This window comes from Bidens hawaiensis, unplaced genomic scaffold (genome assembly GCF_021521415.1).
Source record: "Bidens hawaiensis isolate Kalapana, Puna unplaced genomic scaffold, B.hawaiensis_p1.1 tig00002977_1, whole genome shotgun sequence".
Taxonomy (NCBI): domain Eukaryota; kingdom Viridiplantae; phylum Streptophyta; class Magnoliopsida; order Asterales; family Asteraceae; genus Bidens; species Bidens hawaiensis.
The window spans coordinates 2,031,323-2,047,118 of record NW_027491160.1 but is presented as its reverse complement, the minus strand read 5'-3'; the positions used below and the strand labels follow the sequence as shown (position 1 = coordinate 2,047,118).

Sequence of the window (15,796 nt, the reverse complement as noted above, 5' to 3'; positions counted from 1 at the left end):
TTGAGGTGTATTTATGTTTCGTTTGTTCAATTATATGATATGTTTTCACAAACAAATAAACCTATGATATGAATGAGCAGTATGAAGAGTACCAAGAAGAAGAAGAAGAATAGGCAGAGTGATTTCATGTTCTGCGACGCTTGTGGAACCATGCTTTCTTTCGATTCCAGAAACTATGTCCGATGCCCCCTTTGCCAACAAACAAAGAACGCCAAAGGTCTCTCTCTCTCTCTCTCTCTCTTTTCAGCATCATCAATTTATTACATCAAGGCTAACATGAATAAGTTTTTTCAGAGGTTGCTGGAATGGAGATCAAGTACACCATCAGCGAAGAGGTAACAAATAAAAAGATGATATTTTTAGTACTTTACACTTTTGGTATATCATGGTAATATTGTTATGTTATGGTTGTTAATATTACTCTTTGTGTTGTGCAGCAAATTAGAAGAGAGTTGGGGTTGTCGTCAATCGAGGTTTCTGGAGAACGAACACGATCAATGGTAAGTCTATTTTAAATAAAAAGAATTCTACTATGATTTAACTGTTGTTTTGTGGTCTGCTTTTTCTTAACAGGATTATAATGTAAGATGCCCAAAATGTTCAAACAAGGGAGTATACTACCACACACAGCAGGTACTCCCAACACTTTTTTCCGCTGTCTTGTATTCGCGTGCCACTTGTTTTGCAGGCTGACACCAACACAGCCTGTTTAACCTGTATTTTTTCTAAGTTTTATTTGCATACTAGTACTCCAAAATTACAAATTTACAATTAAAAATAAAAATGTATTAGGGCTGGGCTCAGGTTGGCTCATTTACATATCAAGCCCCACAGGTTCATTTCGTTTATCTTAATGAGCTGAAATGTTGAGCTCGAGCTGGCTTGTGGCTCATCGAGTTGTTTCGTTACTTTTAAAGTGTTATTTTACACATATGGATATATGTGATAAAACGAAAGTAATATATGTAACATATACATAATGTAGAGTTTATAAACTGCATAATCCATAATTTGTATATAAGTTTGTTTATAATTTTGGGTTATAGTTTATATCTATATCTATGTATATATATATATATTCAAATTTGTGCTTTACTTTAAACGAGCCAAACAAGAATTTTCAATATTTCACTTTTTTTATTAGAAAGTATCGTACAGCTTTAAATTACAGATAATTTGGCTTTTGGCTTTTGGCTTTTACATACCAAACCGGCTCGACCCAACAAACGAGCCAATTTCGAGCGAGCTTTGAGTGAGCCGTGAGCTTTTTGTACAAAATGTATATGAAAAGTTATGTTTAAACTATAAAACACTTCTTAACATTAATATTTTGGCATAAAGTACCTAACCAATTTAATTATGACATGATATACATTTTTTATTAATAAAATAAAGAGGTTAAACCGGTCAACCTGTGAACCCACCAGGTTGACCCAACCTGACCCGTTTGTCTAAACATGTTTGCGTTCGACCTGAAACTGTGCTAAACTCGTTTAGACTAAACCGAAACCTGTGAGTTTGTTGTTAGATTTGTGCCGAAGATTCGCACCTTCTCACTGCATCATTCTTATGCATCACACGCTTGTAGAGTAGAAGCTCATTAATGCATTTTGTTGGTATCACAACATAACTTTTAACACAGTATGTATATGTGTTTACTTTTCTTTGAACAGACCAGATCAGCTGATGAAGGTCAGACCATGTTTTACAACTGTCCAAACTGTGGATACAACTTCACAGATAATACTTAAGGGTGAATCTCCAATGTACCAAACAGCTGAGTTTTCCACCTTGTGGAATGAGACAGACATTGCATTTTTGCAGCATTATGTAGTTGTTTTGCTGGGCGTCTGGCATCTTATGTAGTTGTATTGTTATGGTTAAGACAGTTGCTTTGGTTTTCATTATGAACATGCTTAAAGTCCAAAAATAATGTTTACCATTGCTGATTTTAAAGATTTAATTAATCATTATATAAACACTGGAGGTGCACAAAATCAGATTTTGTGCTAAATCTGATCGAGTCAGATTGAGTCAAACGAAGCTAACCACCAAACCAGACCGGTTTAGAAATTGGTTTATAAGTGAAAAAAACTGGGATTGGTTCGGTGCTAACCTGTGTGTTTGATAGCTTGTGTCAAATTGACTGATCGGATTGGATTGGATTGAAACTGGTTTCAAAGCCATGCAACAAAGGTGTTTACACTCCTTGCGTTTCGATGGTCCATGCCTCCAACCCTCGGGTCTACCTCTAATGTACTACATCCACATATATTAAGAGTAGATAAAAGGAAGTACAAAAGGTTTCTTTTACCCAGTGTGTACTCCTTTTAAAGAATTAAGTTTAGGTGCTATGATGAGTTTGATATCCATTGGTCATTTGCTCCACTTATCGACTTATCGTAGCTTGTCATGGTCATGTTAATTGTTGTCACGATACTCTTTTTTAATGGAGACGGTTGAATACATCGTATGTCGACACCTATCCATAGACTATTTGTTGTACTTTGTGATGATATCTAACATGGATGCATTATGTCGTCGCCAAATGTGAAGAAGTTTTATCTTATCCTTTGTATGTCGTCTTCACTGACTAAATGTTGCATGGATTTCTCAAGTCTTCAAATCCATCTATTTCTCCCACGGAAAGACTTCCATACTGGAATAGTGCTGACCAACCATCATTTGGTACGGTTGTCAATTTATGACACAAACCTTTTAATATGACATGACAAGAGTTTTAACATGTTTGGTTTAAGCTTAACAGGTTTCGTGTTTTAAATAGGTCGACTTGTTAAATACATGTTTAAATTGTGTCCTGACAGATTGAAGACCTGTTAGCATGTGTAGATTTTTAATTTAAAAAAAATAAATAAATATGCACTCCTAAAGTCCTAACTCCTAACCCTAAAGTCATACTTACATATGCCATTTCACTCATACCCATCAGAACCCGATATTATATTATTAATAGATGCTATGAGTTGCTTCTATGATTTTTGTTTCAAGTATGTTACGGATTAGTAGTTTTTTGTATAAAGTATTTTATAGATTTGTGTTTTTTTTTGTTTCAATATGTTATGGATTATCTATTAATTAAGACTTTTATGCTCATTTTGAAAATTTTTGTTTCATTACACATGTATTATTCATTGTCTCTTTAGACATGTCCCTTAACAGATCTTAACAAGTTAACATGTTACTAAACAGGTTCGTGTTTGGAAAAAATGACATGATTAGTTATCGTGTCGTGTTCGTGTAGCACCAAATATCACCGACTTGTGCTGTTTGATTTAGGGTGACAATGTGGCAAACACTATATCTCCATACGCAAATTAGGTACGTAACTCAGCAAAACAAACATCTCTTGCATCATGTGCTTCTACTGCTCTGCCCTCCACACCTAGGATAACGATGGAGTGGACATGGACAAAAGAATAGAACCTTTTGAGAGTAAAAGACAACGTTGGTGGTAATGATGTGAATGGTGCGAATATTTTCCTAGAAGAATTTGAAAGTGTATTAAATTCATATATAGAGAAATGAAACACTAATATTTTTATAGGGGAGTTTCAAATATCATGAGATATTCATCAACATCTTCTTAAAGTAGTTGATAAATCATATATAAAACATGCAAGAGGATCTGAAAGAAACACTAGATTAGACTGGATAGTACGATTAGATGTTTTCCCATATGTGAGTATTCTGAAGCGCTATGAGAACATATCCAAGCTAGTGTCTGCAAAACAGAACACCGTTGAGTCTCGTTACGTAAAGGACGGAGTGGGGGGTCTTCCCGTAACCACCCTCCGGCGTGAGAATCTGTACTGTATTCTGATCAGAAATAATACGAGTACCAGTATGTTGCGTAAGGCTTGAGAATGTGAATGAATACCTTGAAGAGATAATCTTTCGTATTTATAGCCGAAGGTGGAGGGAAGGTGATTGGGGGAGTTGTCACTATCGAGTTATTCCCTCTCTACCTGAATGGACACGTGTCGAGCCTTTATCGGATGTGACAGCCTGGACCCGTTTATGGTGTAGCCATTACCTGTGCACGCCGTGGGATGGCCATTACGTGTCCAGGTGTCCTCTTTCCATTGGTCGATGTCGCTATCAAGGGGTGTTGGAGGAATCTTCTAAAAATAGTTTGTTGCAACTGCTCTTCCATATCACGTGGGGATCATGTGTGTGATGAATCCCTTGTGTTGCTTGTGGGTTCCTCCCGCGGACGCTCGTTGGTAATCCGCAGGTTATAGTTGTAGATCCGTGAAGCGTGTTTTGGATTGTGGATGTCCTTGCCAGGTCACGTGTTCTTCGCACGGATGTCTTTTGACGATTCGCGGGTCAGATAAGGGATCCGCGGGTGGCGGATGTTCTTGGACTATCCGCGGGTCGGATAGGGGGTCCGTGGGTAGCTTTGCTACCCTCCCTCTACAGGATCCTAGTTTGAATCCATTGACTTGTTGTCCAAACCAGGTCTTTGATGTGAGCGTCCTACCAGTTCAAAGTCTAAACCAGTTGGCCCATTCGCAAACGAGCCAAACTAATTGAACAGGACCAGGCCCGAATTCCGGTCCAATCGGTACACCTTCCAAATCTATGAAATATATAAAAAATGAACTTTATCTAAATATCCATTCCAATATATGGGTTCTAGAATAAAAAAAAGAATTATAAAAAGATTCATCCCAAAGTTTGGCATATTCTTTATGTTGTTGTCATGCTCACGTGATGGTCATATCATAGGCCTATTTTATTTTGGTTTCTTAGAAGAGAAAACCACGTGCAGTCTATTGCAAAACTAAAGAAAAAGAAAGAACCATTTAAGAGAAAACGAAAGGAGAGTTGTATATTTAAAAAGACACCCACTTGTTTAACCTCTTTATCACCCGTCACAAGTTATTTTCGTTGACTATATTTTGGTCTTCAATTTCTCTTTCAAGGTTCAAATAATTGACCATATCAAAATTAGTGGACTATTCTTCTCCATCTCTAATCACACACACACACATCTATGTATATGTGTGCATTTAATTAATATTAATAAAAAATAATTAATATAAATACCATTTAAAGAAAAGTTGTACGACCTGAAGAAAAATTCTCAAAAGTTGTATGATAATTTGACTAAGCCTACAATGGAAAATATTTACTTTTGACGAATTTACAAATTACAAAACTTTTGTAATGCTATGATTATTATAAACAAGATCATGTCGCTTGTCATGGACAATACTTCCTTTTTGTTGAATTGTTCATAGTGTCTATGCATGAACAAATTTGTTTTTTGATTTAGTGTTTAAAGTTAACAGTAGATTGATGGGGCAAGTTGAACTAGCTTTTGTGACTGAGACTCTGGGAGTAGCTATCTTGGTTTTACAAGTTGTATGGTTTTAATCTGGTTCAAGAAAATTTTGACACTTCAATTTACAATTAAATGAATAGAACTTTTTATCTTGAGCAACAAGGGATACGAGATTGTTTAAAGTTAGAATCAACCTTAAATTTTATTAAATATGAGTAGCATGTCTCATGTTTCAATAACTTAAACTTTGGTACAAATTGAAATTGCAACCGCTATACTTTTTTCACTATGACAAGCATTTTTATTAACATGTTATTATGTCATCCGACTTTTGAACTTGGTCTAGTCGATTCAACAAGCAAATCAGTTGAGCGGCTAGTCTGATTTACAAAACATCTATTCATGTGTAAATGTGTAACAAACACTAAAAAAGAAAAAAAAAAGAACTTTTTATTGTTTTCTTTGAATTTATTTAACAACTATAATACCTTCTACGTATGGAGGTGAGGGCGTCTTTGAAAGCAGCCTTCTATTCCTATGATATGGGTGATGCTTGCCTACATTCTGCCTTCCCCGGACTCTAATAATAACTTTGTTATGAATGGGATTTTACTAAGTATGATTGTTGTTGTTGTGGCAAAACCTTCAATAGTATATTCATAGACTTAAGTATGAATTAATTGAGCATCTATAAATGTAAAATGATTCGAGTATTTAGGTTTGTTCATAAGCCGAACCAAGTCGAACTTGAACTCAACTTGCTTACAAACAGGGGCAAGCTAGGTGGTTTGCAATCGAGTCGACTACAAACGAGAAAACATTTTGCAATACCATTAAAAGAAAGTAGATTCTTTAATAACATACATATTGCTAATATTAACAAATTAGTCGAGGCACCAAATATTTGGTCAGACACTTAAACCGTAAAATCTAGAGTGAGAAAGAGTAAGAATGACGCATTAAAATCCGGGTAACTTAATCGAGCTCAACTCAGAATCAACCTTGAACCAAAATAATTTACGAGCCGAGTCAAGCCAATATAAATACAACCGAAACACTAAATTAACTTTATTTTAATAATCAAATAATAATTAGAAACCAGGTGCCCTTGAAGAACCCAAACCCAGAAAGCAAGCTTCCTTCCACCTATCGATCTTCGTTCGGGAAAGAAAAGAAAACAAAGACGACGGCATCACCAACAAACAAACGCTACCAGGTATAATAATAATAATAATAATAATAACAACAACAACACACCTTTTCACTGTTTCTAGAGAGAGAGAAAACACCGATTATACCCCTGCAACCACCAATTTTAAGCTTCACTGTGTGTTCGCCTTTCAACTTCAGTGATGCAATTTAATTGCCGTACCGAATTAGTAATTTTTTGTTTTTTTTATTATTATTATCTTGAAATTTTGCATATTGCTACCTGTTTTGTGCTTTGATTGATTATTATGTAACATGAACGAAATCTGACATAATTAATTTTTGAGGATAATTACACACGGCTGTTTCAATTGCATTTGTTATTTAGGGTTTCGTATTCCACTTCATGATTTACCTGTTTAACATATTTAGGGCTTTGTATGTCAAGTTTCTTATATTAAATAAATTATACGTTACTTACTTTGATTTAATTACAGGAATTGTAATTACAATCTGAGCTTCAGCAACAGAGAACAAACATGATTCATATGGTAAGTTTTATTTCGCTTCATGAATTCAGCTCTTATTTTTTATATACGTCTTGTTGTTTTTCTACGTAATTTGGAACTGTTTTGAAACCGCAAATGAAAAGGTGCAAACTTTTAGTTTATAGGTTGTAGAGCCACAGTTGGCAAAAATGGATCAGTCGGTTGACATTTAAAGTCCTCTTGTATGGCTTTATATGTTATTCTTTTTATTATTGAAAGTAACATGATACATGCTTATTCTTGTTTGTATGGACCTGATTACAATGTGAATGAAAGGTTCGCTTTTGGCAACCTTTGTACCACCTCCTGGTTTTAAGCCGAATATAAATAAATGTAAATGGTACCATGTTGCGTGTGACGATTTATGTGCCATGAAGCAAGTATAAAGTCTGGTATAAATCTATAATCTTGTAAGGAGTTAGATAACTAAATTTATTTGCACTGTTGTGTACTTGTGTTGTGGTGATAGGGTTTCTTTAGCACATACTCGCACAAAAAGACAATAAATTGAACAACAGATGATGTGCTTGTTGAAATTCGAATGGATATTTAGAAATGATTTTTGATATTTTAGCTGGATTAATCATGTTTTAATTATCTGCTCGTAGTTGCTGCTATTGATATTTGTGATTTTTGATACTTTAGCTAGATTTATCATTGGCATGATAAATGAGTAACTGTATATATTTGGGGATTTATAGTGTGTACTGTGTAAAGTGGTTTAATTTGATGGCACTTTGTTACATCATCTATCACAGTTTAAGTCTCTAAGCTCCTTGTTTTTGTTAAGCTATGTTACATGGAGTTATGCCATGCACAATTATTTATTTTTTGAATATGTCTGCATGATCAAAAAGTTTCGAATTTGGTGTAAAAGTAATTGCTTATTTGCTTTACCTGAATACTCTAGTTTGATTACTCTAGAATCTGAACTTGGATGTAGAAAGTATAGTTCGGAGTCAAAAGGAAAGAAAAGCATATTGATTACTTTAAATTGCATAAAGGATTTCTAAGTGAGTTATTCAAAAATCATTTATTAAGGCTGCATGTTTCCAATTCTTTTTTCGATTCGGCTTCACTTGTAAATTGTGGAATGCCGAATGCGTATGCGCTTCGTTGCCAGCATTTCATCTACCAAAACAACTTAACTTTGATTGCTATAGGTTTATGCTTTTTGTTGATAACATATTCGAGTATATAATCTAGCATTTAGTTTTCCTTTATTAACATATATTATGTTTTTCACGTTATGACAATTTTCTTTCAAATGGGAGGCCTATTTATATATCAGATATATTATTACTATGTATTGATATGCCATTTTTGTTAGGGTTGGAGACTCGAACAAAGGGTATTAGGGCAGCCGGCCCTAATTAGGGTTAGCCGGCCCTAATGGGTCCCATCTTATTTGTTTGGGCCTAACTTGGAGTACAAGTTAGGAACCCTAGATTTAGTCTATAAATACCCTAGTTGTAATTGTAATCTTGTGTGCCTTGAGCTTAATAAGAAAACCTAGTTGCAGCCCGTGGACGTAGGTCCCCTCGCGGGGACCGAACCACGTTAAATTCTTGTGTCGTTTATATTTTCGTTTATGTGTGTTTATCGTTGTGCATGTGTGTGCTGTTTCGCTTCCGCGCGCCGCTTTGTTCCTAACAAGTGGTATCAGAGCTTTGGCTCGTTGTTGCACACGGTATTGCACGGAAGAACGATTCGTAAAGGAGAAACCCTAGGTTGCGCAAAAAGGGAAAGAAAACAGGGCTGTTCGGGGCTGATTTGGAGTGAATTTGCAATTAGAGTTCCGGTTTTGGATCTCTTGAAGTTGCTGGTCTCACTCGGGTTTGCAGGTGAAGGTCGGGTCAGGTGTTTCGGGTTATGACATCGCGGGTATAAATGGTTTTGTTTATAGTACCAGGTTAATCTCTTTGAAGCCGCCGATTAGGGTTTGGTTATAAAACTCTTGGATTCGTCGAATAAAGGTTAGAGATTTAGTTAGTTTCTGTTGACTGTTTATTATCAACTGTTTGAGAACCGAGTTACGTGAAAATCAATATTTGGGTTTAGATTTGTCTGCGAAGTTTATTGTAGGAGCAAATCGGTCAGTTGACAATGTTCGGTAGAGAACATCCGTCAAGTTCTGGCTCGTACCATTGATGTGTTCACTGTTTCGATTTGTTTCCTGATTGCTATTGTTATAGCTGAAGACGGGATGGGTATGATCGAAGGTTTGACCGGTTTGGATTTCGGTTGGTTGGTTTTGTCAAAGGAACTTGGATGTGGTACTGTGGGATAAAACAGGTGAAAATGGAACTAGCAGGTTGGAATGCTTTGGGTTTTAAGTATTCTGATTCTGGTGTGCTGGTGACGACATAAGTGAAAAAAAAAGGGAAGTCAGGTTGAAAGGTTTATTCGGTTAGGATTAGCTGATCGGGTGTACAATCGCGGAATCCTTGGTACCGTTTTGCTTTCGGTAAAGCTCTACTGCTGTTAGTTATAACCGTTTGCCGGTTAGCTGGTCTGGAACTATGAAATTATTTCTTGTTCGGTGGTGATCAGCAGTTCGACATTTGAGGGGATCCGGGATCTTGTGCTGGGTGAACACGTTTACCGGGAAAAGTACGATCGGGGATAATCTCATGGAATGTTGGTTTTGGTAATGGGTTGGGATAACAGGGACAGTGGGAGCTGGGCATAGTTGACTTCGTGGAGCTGCATGGAGGTTCGTGACATTCTTTAGAGTCAATGTCAAAAGATAATGAATTCTGCTTCTGAGAATGTGTCTGGGTTGATGCATTGGGACTCAGTGAAGGCAGTGAGACTCTTGGGTTCGAGATTCTGGTATACTTCATTTCATGTTACCCACTGTAGTGAAGTATTGGTGAATCTTATTGAAGACTTTGGGAAGGTACAAGTTTATGTATCGCTGGAAGAAGGGAACCAACTTCCGAGTATTAAAGTCTTGGCTCGCTGCATCGGGTAGAGCTAAGTGGATTCATTTTGCAAGTGTGAATCCTGGAGCCACCGGGATGTAGCTGAGTGCATTCGGAGGTTTAAACTAGGTCAGGGGTTTTGGAACAGTGGGAGCACTAACCGTGTTCTAGGTACAGTTCAAAACACCGTTGGGTTTTGAATACCGGAATTCCGAATGGGAAAATCTCTCCTGGGTACGTGCAGGTTTTGGAGAGTGGTGTTTTCTCTGGGAGTCTCTGGAGCCGGTAGTTCGAATCAGTGGGAGCCGGTTGAGATTGAGGATGAGTCAATGGCGGGTTTTGCCATGGCTGGGTCATTGATGACTGTTGGGTTGGAGCTCAATGGAGCTTCAACTGGCTCTTCAGGTAATTGAGGAGCGGGCCGCTGCAACTAGGAGGATTAGATTGAAGTCTTAGCTTGTTTATGGGAACTGAGGCTTGGAGGACTTCTTTTATTTGAAATCATAGCTTGTTCTTGGGAGCTGGAGGCTTGGAGAACCTCTGACCGTGAAGTTTTAGCTTGTTCTTGGAACTGGAGGCTTGGAAGATTTCTGTTTTTAAGATTACTGGAGTTACAGGTATAGGGTTTGCTTGGATGGTGGATTGAGGATTGCTCGAGCCTCCAAGTGGGAGATTGTTAGGGTTGGAGACTCGAACAAAGGGTATTAGGGCAGCCGGCCCTAATTAGGGTTAGCCGGCCCTAATGGGTCCCATCTTATTTGTTTGGGCCTAACTTGGAGTACAAGTTAGGAACCCTAGATTTAGTCTATAAATACCCTAGTTGTAATTGTAATCTTGTGTGCCTTGAGCTTAATAAGAAAACCTAGTTGCAGCCCGTGGACGTAGGTCCCCTCGCGGGGACCGAACCACGTTAAATTCTTGTGTCGTTTATATTTTCGTTTATGTGTGTTTATCGTTGTGCATGTGTGTGCTGTTTCGCTTCCGCGCGCCGCTTTGTTCCTAACAATCTATTGCGATATTAACTATGATGTGCATGCCTCAAAAGAACACATATATTTTCTTTTTTAACAAGTGGAAACTTGTTATTATATTTTTGCGTGACGCCTTTTTTTTTCCTTTCTAGATTTGTCTGATGATTGGCTAAACATAGAAAGTTGAAAACTGGACGAAGATTACCTTTTAAATGTGGTTTTAAGATATTTCTTTCATCTACATAATTCACAAATTATGTTAGACACATGTAATGTGAATTTAGTATATACTCGTGTGAAAGACCATGTAGTAGGATATGGTAACTGACATTGTTAGTTGGACTCATATATATGAAAGTAAAGGGTTAAGTTGATCAGTTTGACATCGTTAGTGAGGTTAGAACATTAATAATGTTTGGAAGTGGGTATTGAAAACTCTGTATTGTATAATTTTTTTGAGACATCTCTGTAAGATATGGTGCCAAGTATAGCTGGAATAAAAGAGAATTGTTTCATTTATTGAGTTCTAAGATATTGACAAGCTTTCTCTTTGCATTGTGGTAGGTAGGGTTGGGCAGGTTGGGTAATGGGCCAAAAGTAGAAGCTTTTTTAAGATGCAGGTCAAGACTCGATCATTGGCTGAGTTGGGTTGAGTTGACCGAAAGACCTTTTTAATCCAGTTTTCGTAAATAAATAATGTGGTGTTACCTTTTTGGTAAAACATTTTAGAAGTTCAACCTGTTCGATTTGTTTTCTTTGTTAATCCTATAGACCCGTGAAAGATATAATATAACACAAATCAACCCCTATACAAGTAAACAGACTGAAATTGCAACCTTATGCAATATATTGACAAAAGGCTAGCTATACTTAACTTTGTATATAGATAAAAGCAGTTATATTGACTTAGGTAAAGTTAAGCAGCAACAAGATCTCATGGTTTTTTGATGATTCACGTCTATGCATGGGTCCCAGAAGCATCTTGGGCATCATTGTGTTACTCCACAACATGAAGTTTGAAAATGCCTTTGGAACGGTCTCATAAGTAACAAGCTTAAATTTTTTATTTTATTATTATTAATATTGTAAGGACAATTACTTCCTTAGATGCCTTGACATTAACACTGTCCATGAGTTTCTGATTTGGCAAGAATGGGTGGGTTGGAATGTTGGATCGGGTCAAGAGCAGTTACTTTTGGTACTGGTCGGGTTTGGTTATACCCAAAACACGTTTTGTTCAATTTTATATTTATTTACTCTTTAAAAATTGTGTAAAAGACAACTACAAAAATTATATTATTTCAGTACTTACCTAACATATTGAGTAAAGTGAATTAGGAGTACCTATGCATTAAAAATACAATTTTCCGTCTTTTACCCCGTTTTATGTTAGCTAGTACTTCTGACTTTTATTCAGTTGACCTGTTAGAGATGAAACAAAGAATTGACCCATTCATATGTAAATGGATCGTTATTGGCATGATAAACATATACTTATGTATAATAGTTGGCTAATTTTGTACTTGATAAAAGTATGACAGTGTTGTTTTTTTTTTTAAGTTACGAGGGAAACTAGGACTTTCTTAGGTAAGTAATAAATATTAATATTCTTGTAAATATTTTAAAGAATTTATACATGGATCATATCAGGTTCACTTTATCTCTCTTAGAATGAACATCATTAGCCCTTGAACTATTTTTTAAAATTTTGTGTATGCAAATCTTTCCTTTTCCGCATGTAAGCCAATTGATTTGGTAAAATGTTAGCCTCCTTCTGATAGGACTTAACATTATATGTGTATGTATATGCGAATTCGTATTGCTGACATTGAGTTTATTGTTTTACGTTCACAGGGCACTTTGGGAATTCAATCCATTGGATGGTTATATTTATGATACTACAATGATGAGTAGTATGCTAGCATTTTAGTTGGATCAACATGACACTCGAAGACTTCTTTACCTCAACCGAGTTAAAAGACGGGCTCACAATTCCAACCAGAGTTAATGACCTCATCACCGTTATCCAAAACCAGAAGGAAAACATTGTGAAAAACGTTAGTGAAGCAGCCCGGCAATGGTCTGTGGTCGCAAACACCATTGCAATCACCGAGAACAAAGAGTGCCTTGATCTTTTTGTCCAATTAGACGGACTTTTGTTCATTAAAAAATGGCTCAACGATTCTCAAAACCTTATAGACGACACTGGAACCGGTTTGCTAGAAGAGTTGGTTGTTGCATTGTTACGGGCTCTTGAGAGGCTGCAAGTGGACCACAATCTCTCTGTGGGTTCAGGAGTTGGGTTAACCGTGCAGGGTCTTGTTGGTCATAGTAGTTTGACGATTTGTGAGAGAGCTAAATATCTTTGTGATAAGTGGGCCCCGATTCAGAACACTGACGGAGAGTCAACCGATGTCAATTTGGTTAATGTTAATGAAGAAAACGTGGAGCATCATGCTGTTCAACAAGAAATGGTTAAAGAAGAGATAGTGACAGAAGTGGTTAAGGAATCTGTAACAGAAGTAACTGAGTCAGAAAGTATGGAAGATGCGAATGAGAAGCAGAAGGTTGACTCTTTGACTACTTTATCTAGCCAGCTGGAAGAAACAATATTGACTTCAAGTACAGATGTTGACCACGGTTTGGAGTCGGTTACAAAGACCGAAACAATGGAAGAAAAGACCAACAAAGATGAGGATATGGCCAACGGTCGGGAGTCTCAATATCCCAAGCTCCAGACTACCACACTGGATGCCAACACCACTAGCGGAAACGGTGATTCTGCTAGCGGTGATGACCGTTCTGAGAACCCGAAGTCGTCATCGAATACAGAAAGTGATGAAGATGAAAAGAAAGATACCGGAATCGAGAGTGACGGTGATTCGGGAAGCCCTTCGCCCGTATCTAAACAATTAACAAAAAGTCAAAATGAGGATTTGATTAGCAAAAGACCATCTGACATGGAACTGGATTATGGAATGGTGGATCCACTAGAGCTTGCTAGGCAAGTTGCTAATGAAGTGGAACTAGAAGTTGATTCTCCTGAACAAAGTTGCAGCACTTCCACAAGTGAAAAAGAACATCAATTGAGTCCGGGTTTAGGTCATGAGGTTTCATCTGCACCCGCACTCGTACCCGTACTTGAACCCGAACCTAAATCTGAGCCTATGAACAATTCAGAAACACTTGATAACTCAACACAAGATCCTGAAAAGGGTTTTTCTGGATTTGATCTGAATGAAGAAGTTGCTTTTGAAGAAACAGAAACTGAAACTGATTGTCGGGTGGGCCCGCTTTTGACCCCGGTTTCAGTTGTTGCTGCCGCCAACAGACCACCTGTTGCTCCTTTGAAATTTGAAGGTGCTCTTGGCTGGAAAGGTTCAGCCACCACCAGTGCTTTTAGACGGATACCTGAAGGTGAAAAGACGTTTTCGTCCTCGTCAAGCCACAGCAACTCAACCCAACGTTTGACCCACTTTGACTTTGATCTGAATGTAGCTGAAGCCAGTGAGGACAAAATACAGCTGGATCTTAATAGTCTTGGGGACAGTGACGCTAGCATTATTACACTAGACTGGAAACGAGAAACCCAAGTTACGTCTCTGAAACAAAATGGGCCCCACAGCCCGTCTGTATCCTCGTCAATGCAGCCGCCTTACCGCAACATCGATTTGAATTTAAACGACCACTTACCTGTTCCAAATAATGCGTTGTCCAATAACCCGTTACTCGGCAAGTTATTCAACAACACACGAGATGAATCGGTTATTTCCATTTTCGGTACCCAGGTCGAGGTAAACTGCAAGAATAACAATAATAACATTCCCCCTGTTCAGCCTAACGGAAGGCTTCTAGAACCTTCCGTAGATTTCAACCTGGGGAGACCAGGATCGGGTCTAGGTCTAGGGCTCGGATCTTCAATCCCTTACTCTAATGTACCAGCTTACGCTTACACCCACAATGGTTTCACAATGGGACCTATGTACGCCCCGCCTGGTGCAACGATCCCATACATGGTGGATTCAAGAGGCGCCCCGATCATCCCGCCAATCCAACCAATCCAACCTGCGTTTTCTCAACACACTCAACCTTTCTTCTTCAACATGGGTGCACCGTCTGCTTCGAATGGTGCGGGCCCATCACGCAACGCTCTTGATTTGGACTTGGGTTTTGTAACCGACAGGGGGAATAATATTAATCATAACGGAGGGTTGAGGCAGTTTTTGAATCATGATCAAGCGTCTTCGAGTACGAGGGGGAATAATGTTAATCATAATGGGGTGTTGAGGCAGTTTTTGAATCATGATCAAGCGTCTTCGAGTACAACTATTGGAGGGAAGCGTGATCAACCCGATAGCGGGTGGGATTTGTTTCCGATTAACTATAAGCATCAACAACCACCATGGCAATAAGAGGTCTGTTTTTATTCATGTTGGTATCTGGCTCCCTCTGTCTTTTTATCAGTTTTTATAGCCATAGGTTAATAGAGTAGGCTAGCTGTTAACTTCAGTTGGAGGGATGCTAGTACGATTTGAATAAACGGCCTTTAGCGGGTTATTGCTGTTATGGTGGAGAGGGGAGGTGTGATCTTATTCATGAAGATTAATTGGGAAAAGGAGGTAGGTTACAGTGATTTATTTGTTTTCAGAACTTTGTTTACATAGAGTTGTAATTTCTTCAACATAAATATCAAAGAAATTTAGAAAAGTGGTATTTTTCTTCATGGGCTGTCTGGTGCATACATGGATGTTGATATGTTATATTATTATGCTAGCATGTTGTCTATTTGTTTCTGAACCAGATGCTATACCATGAGGGTGATATTTACACCAAAGAGAGCAATACTGCACAAGATCACTGTATAACAGTAAAAGTTGTATGGTTTGGTGT

The 15,796-nt window shown here is 37.8% G+C and overlaps 2 protein-coding genes across 2 annotated transcripts; both read left to right on the top strand.

Annotated features, from left to right (window-relative positions):
* The first annotated feature begins 72 nt into the window (after nt 1–72).
* Nucleotides 73–1,778, top strand: LOC143621907 (DNA-directed RNA polymerase I subunit RPA12-like). The gene is made up of 5 exons (XM_077093190.1): nt 73–217; nt 295–335; nt 438–500; nt 574–633; nt 1,674–1,778. The coding sequence occupies exons 1-5, from the start codon at nt 73–75 to the stop codon at nt 1,749–1,751; spliced, it is 387 nt and encodes a 128-aa protein (XP_076949305.1). The 3' UTR covers nt 1,752–1,778.
* Nucleotides 1,779–12,784: 11,006 nt separating this feature from the next.
* LOC143621906 (uncharacterized) lies at nt 12,785–15,440 on the top strand. Its single transcript, XM_077093189.1, has one exon. It carries the CDS (start codon nt 12,847–12,849, stop codon nt 15,316–15,318), a length of 2,472 nt encoding a protein of 823 aa, XP_076949304.1. The 5' UTR covers nt 12,785–12,846; the 3' UTR covers nt 15,319–15,440.
* Nucleotides 15,441–15,796: the final 356 nt, after the last annotated feature.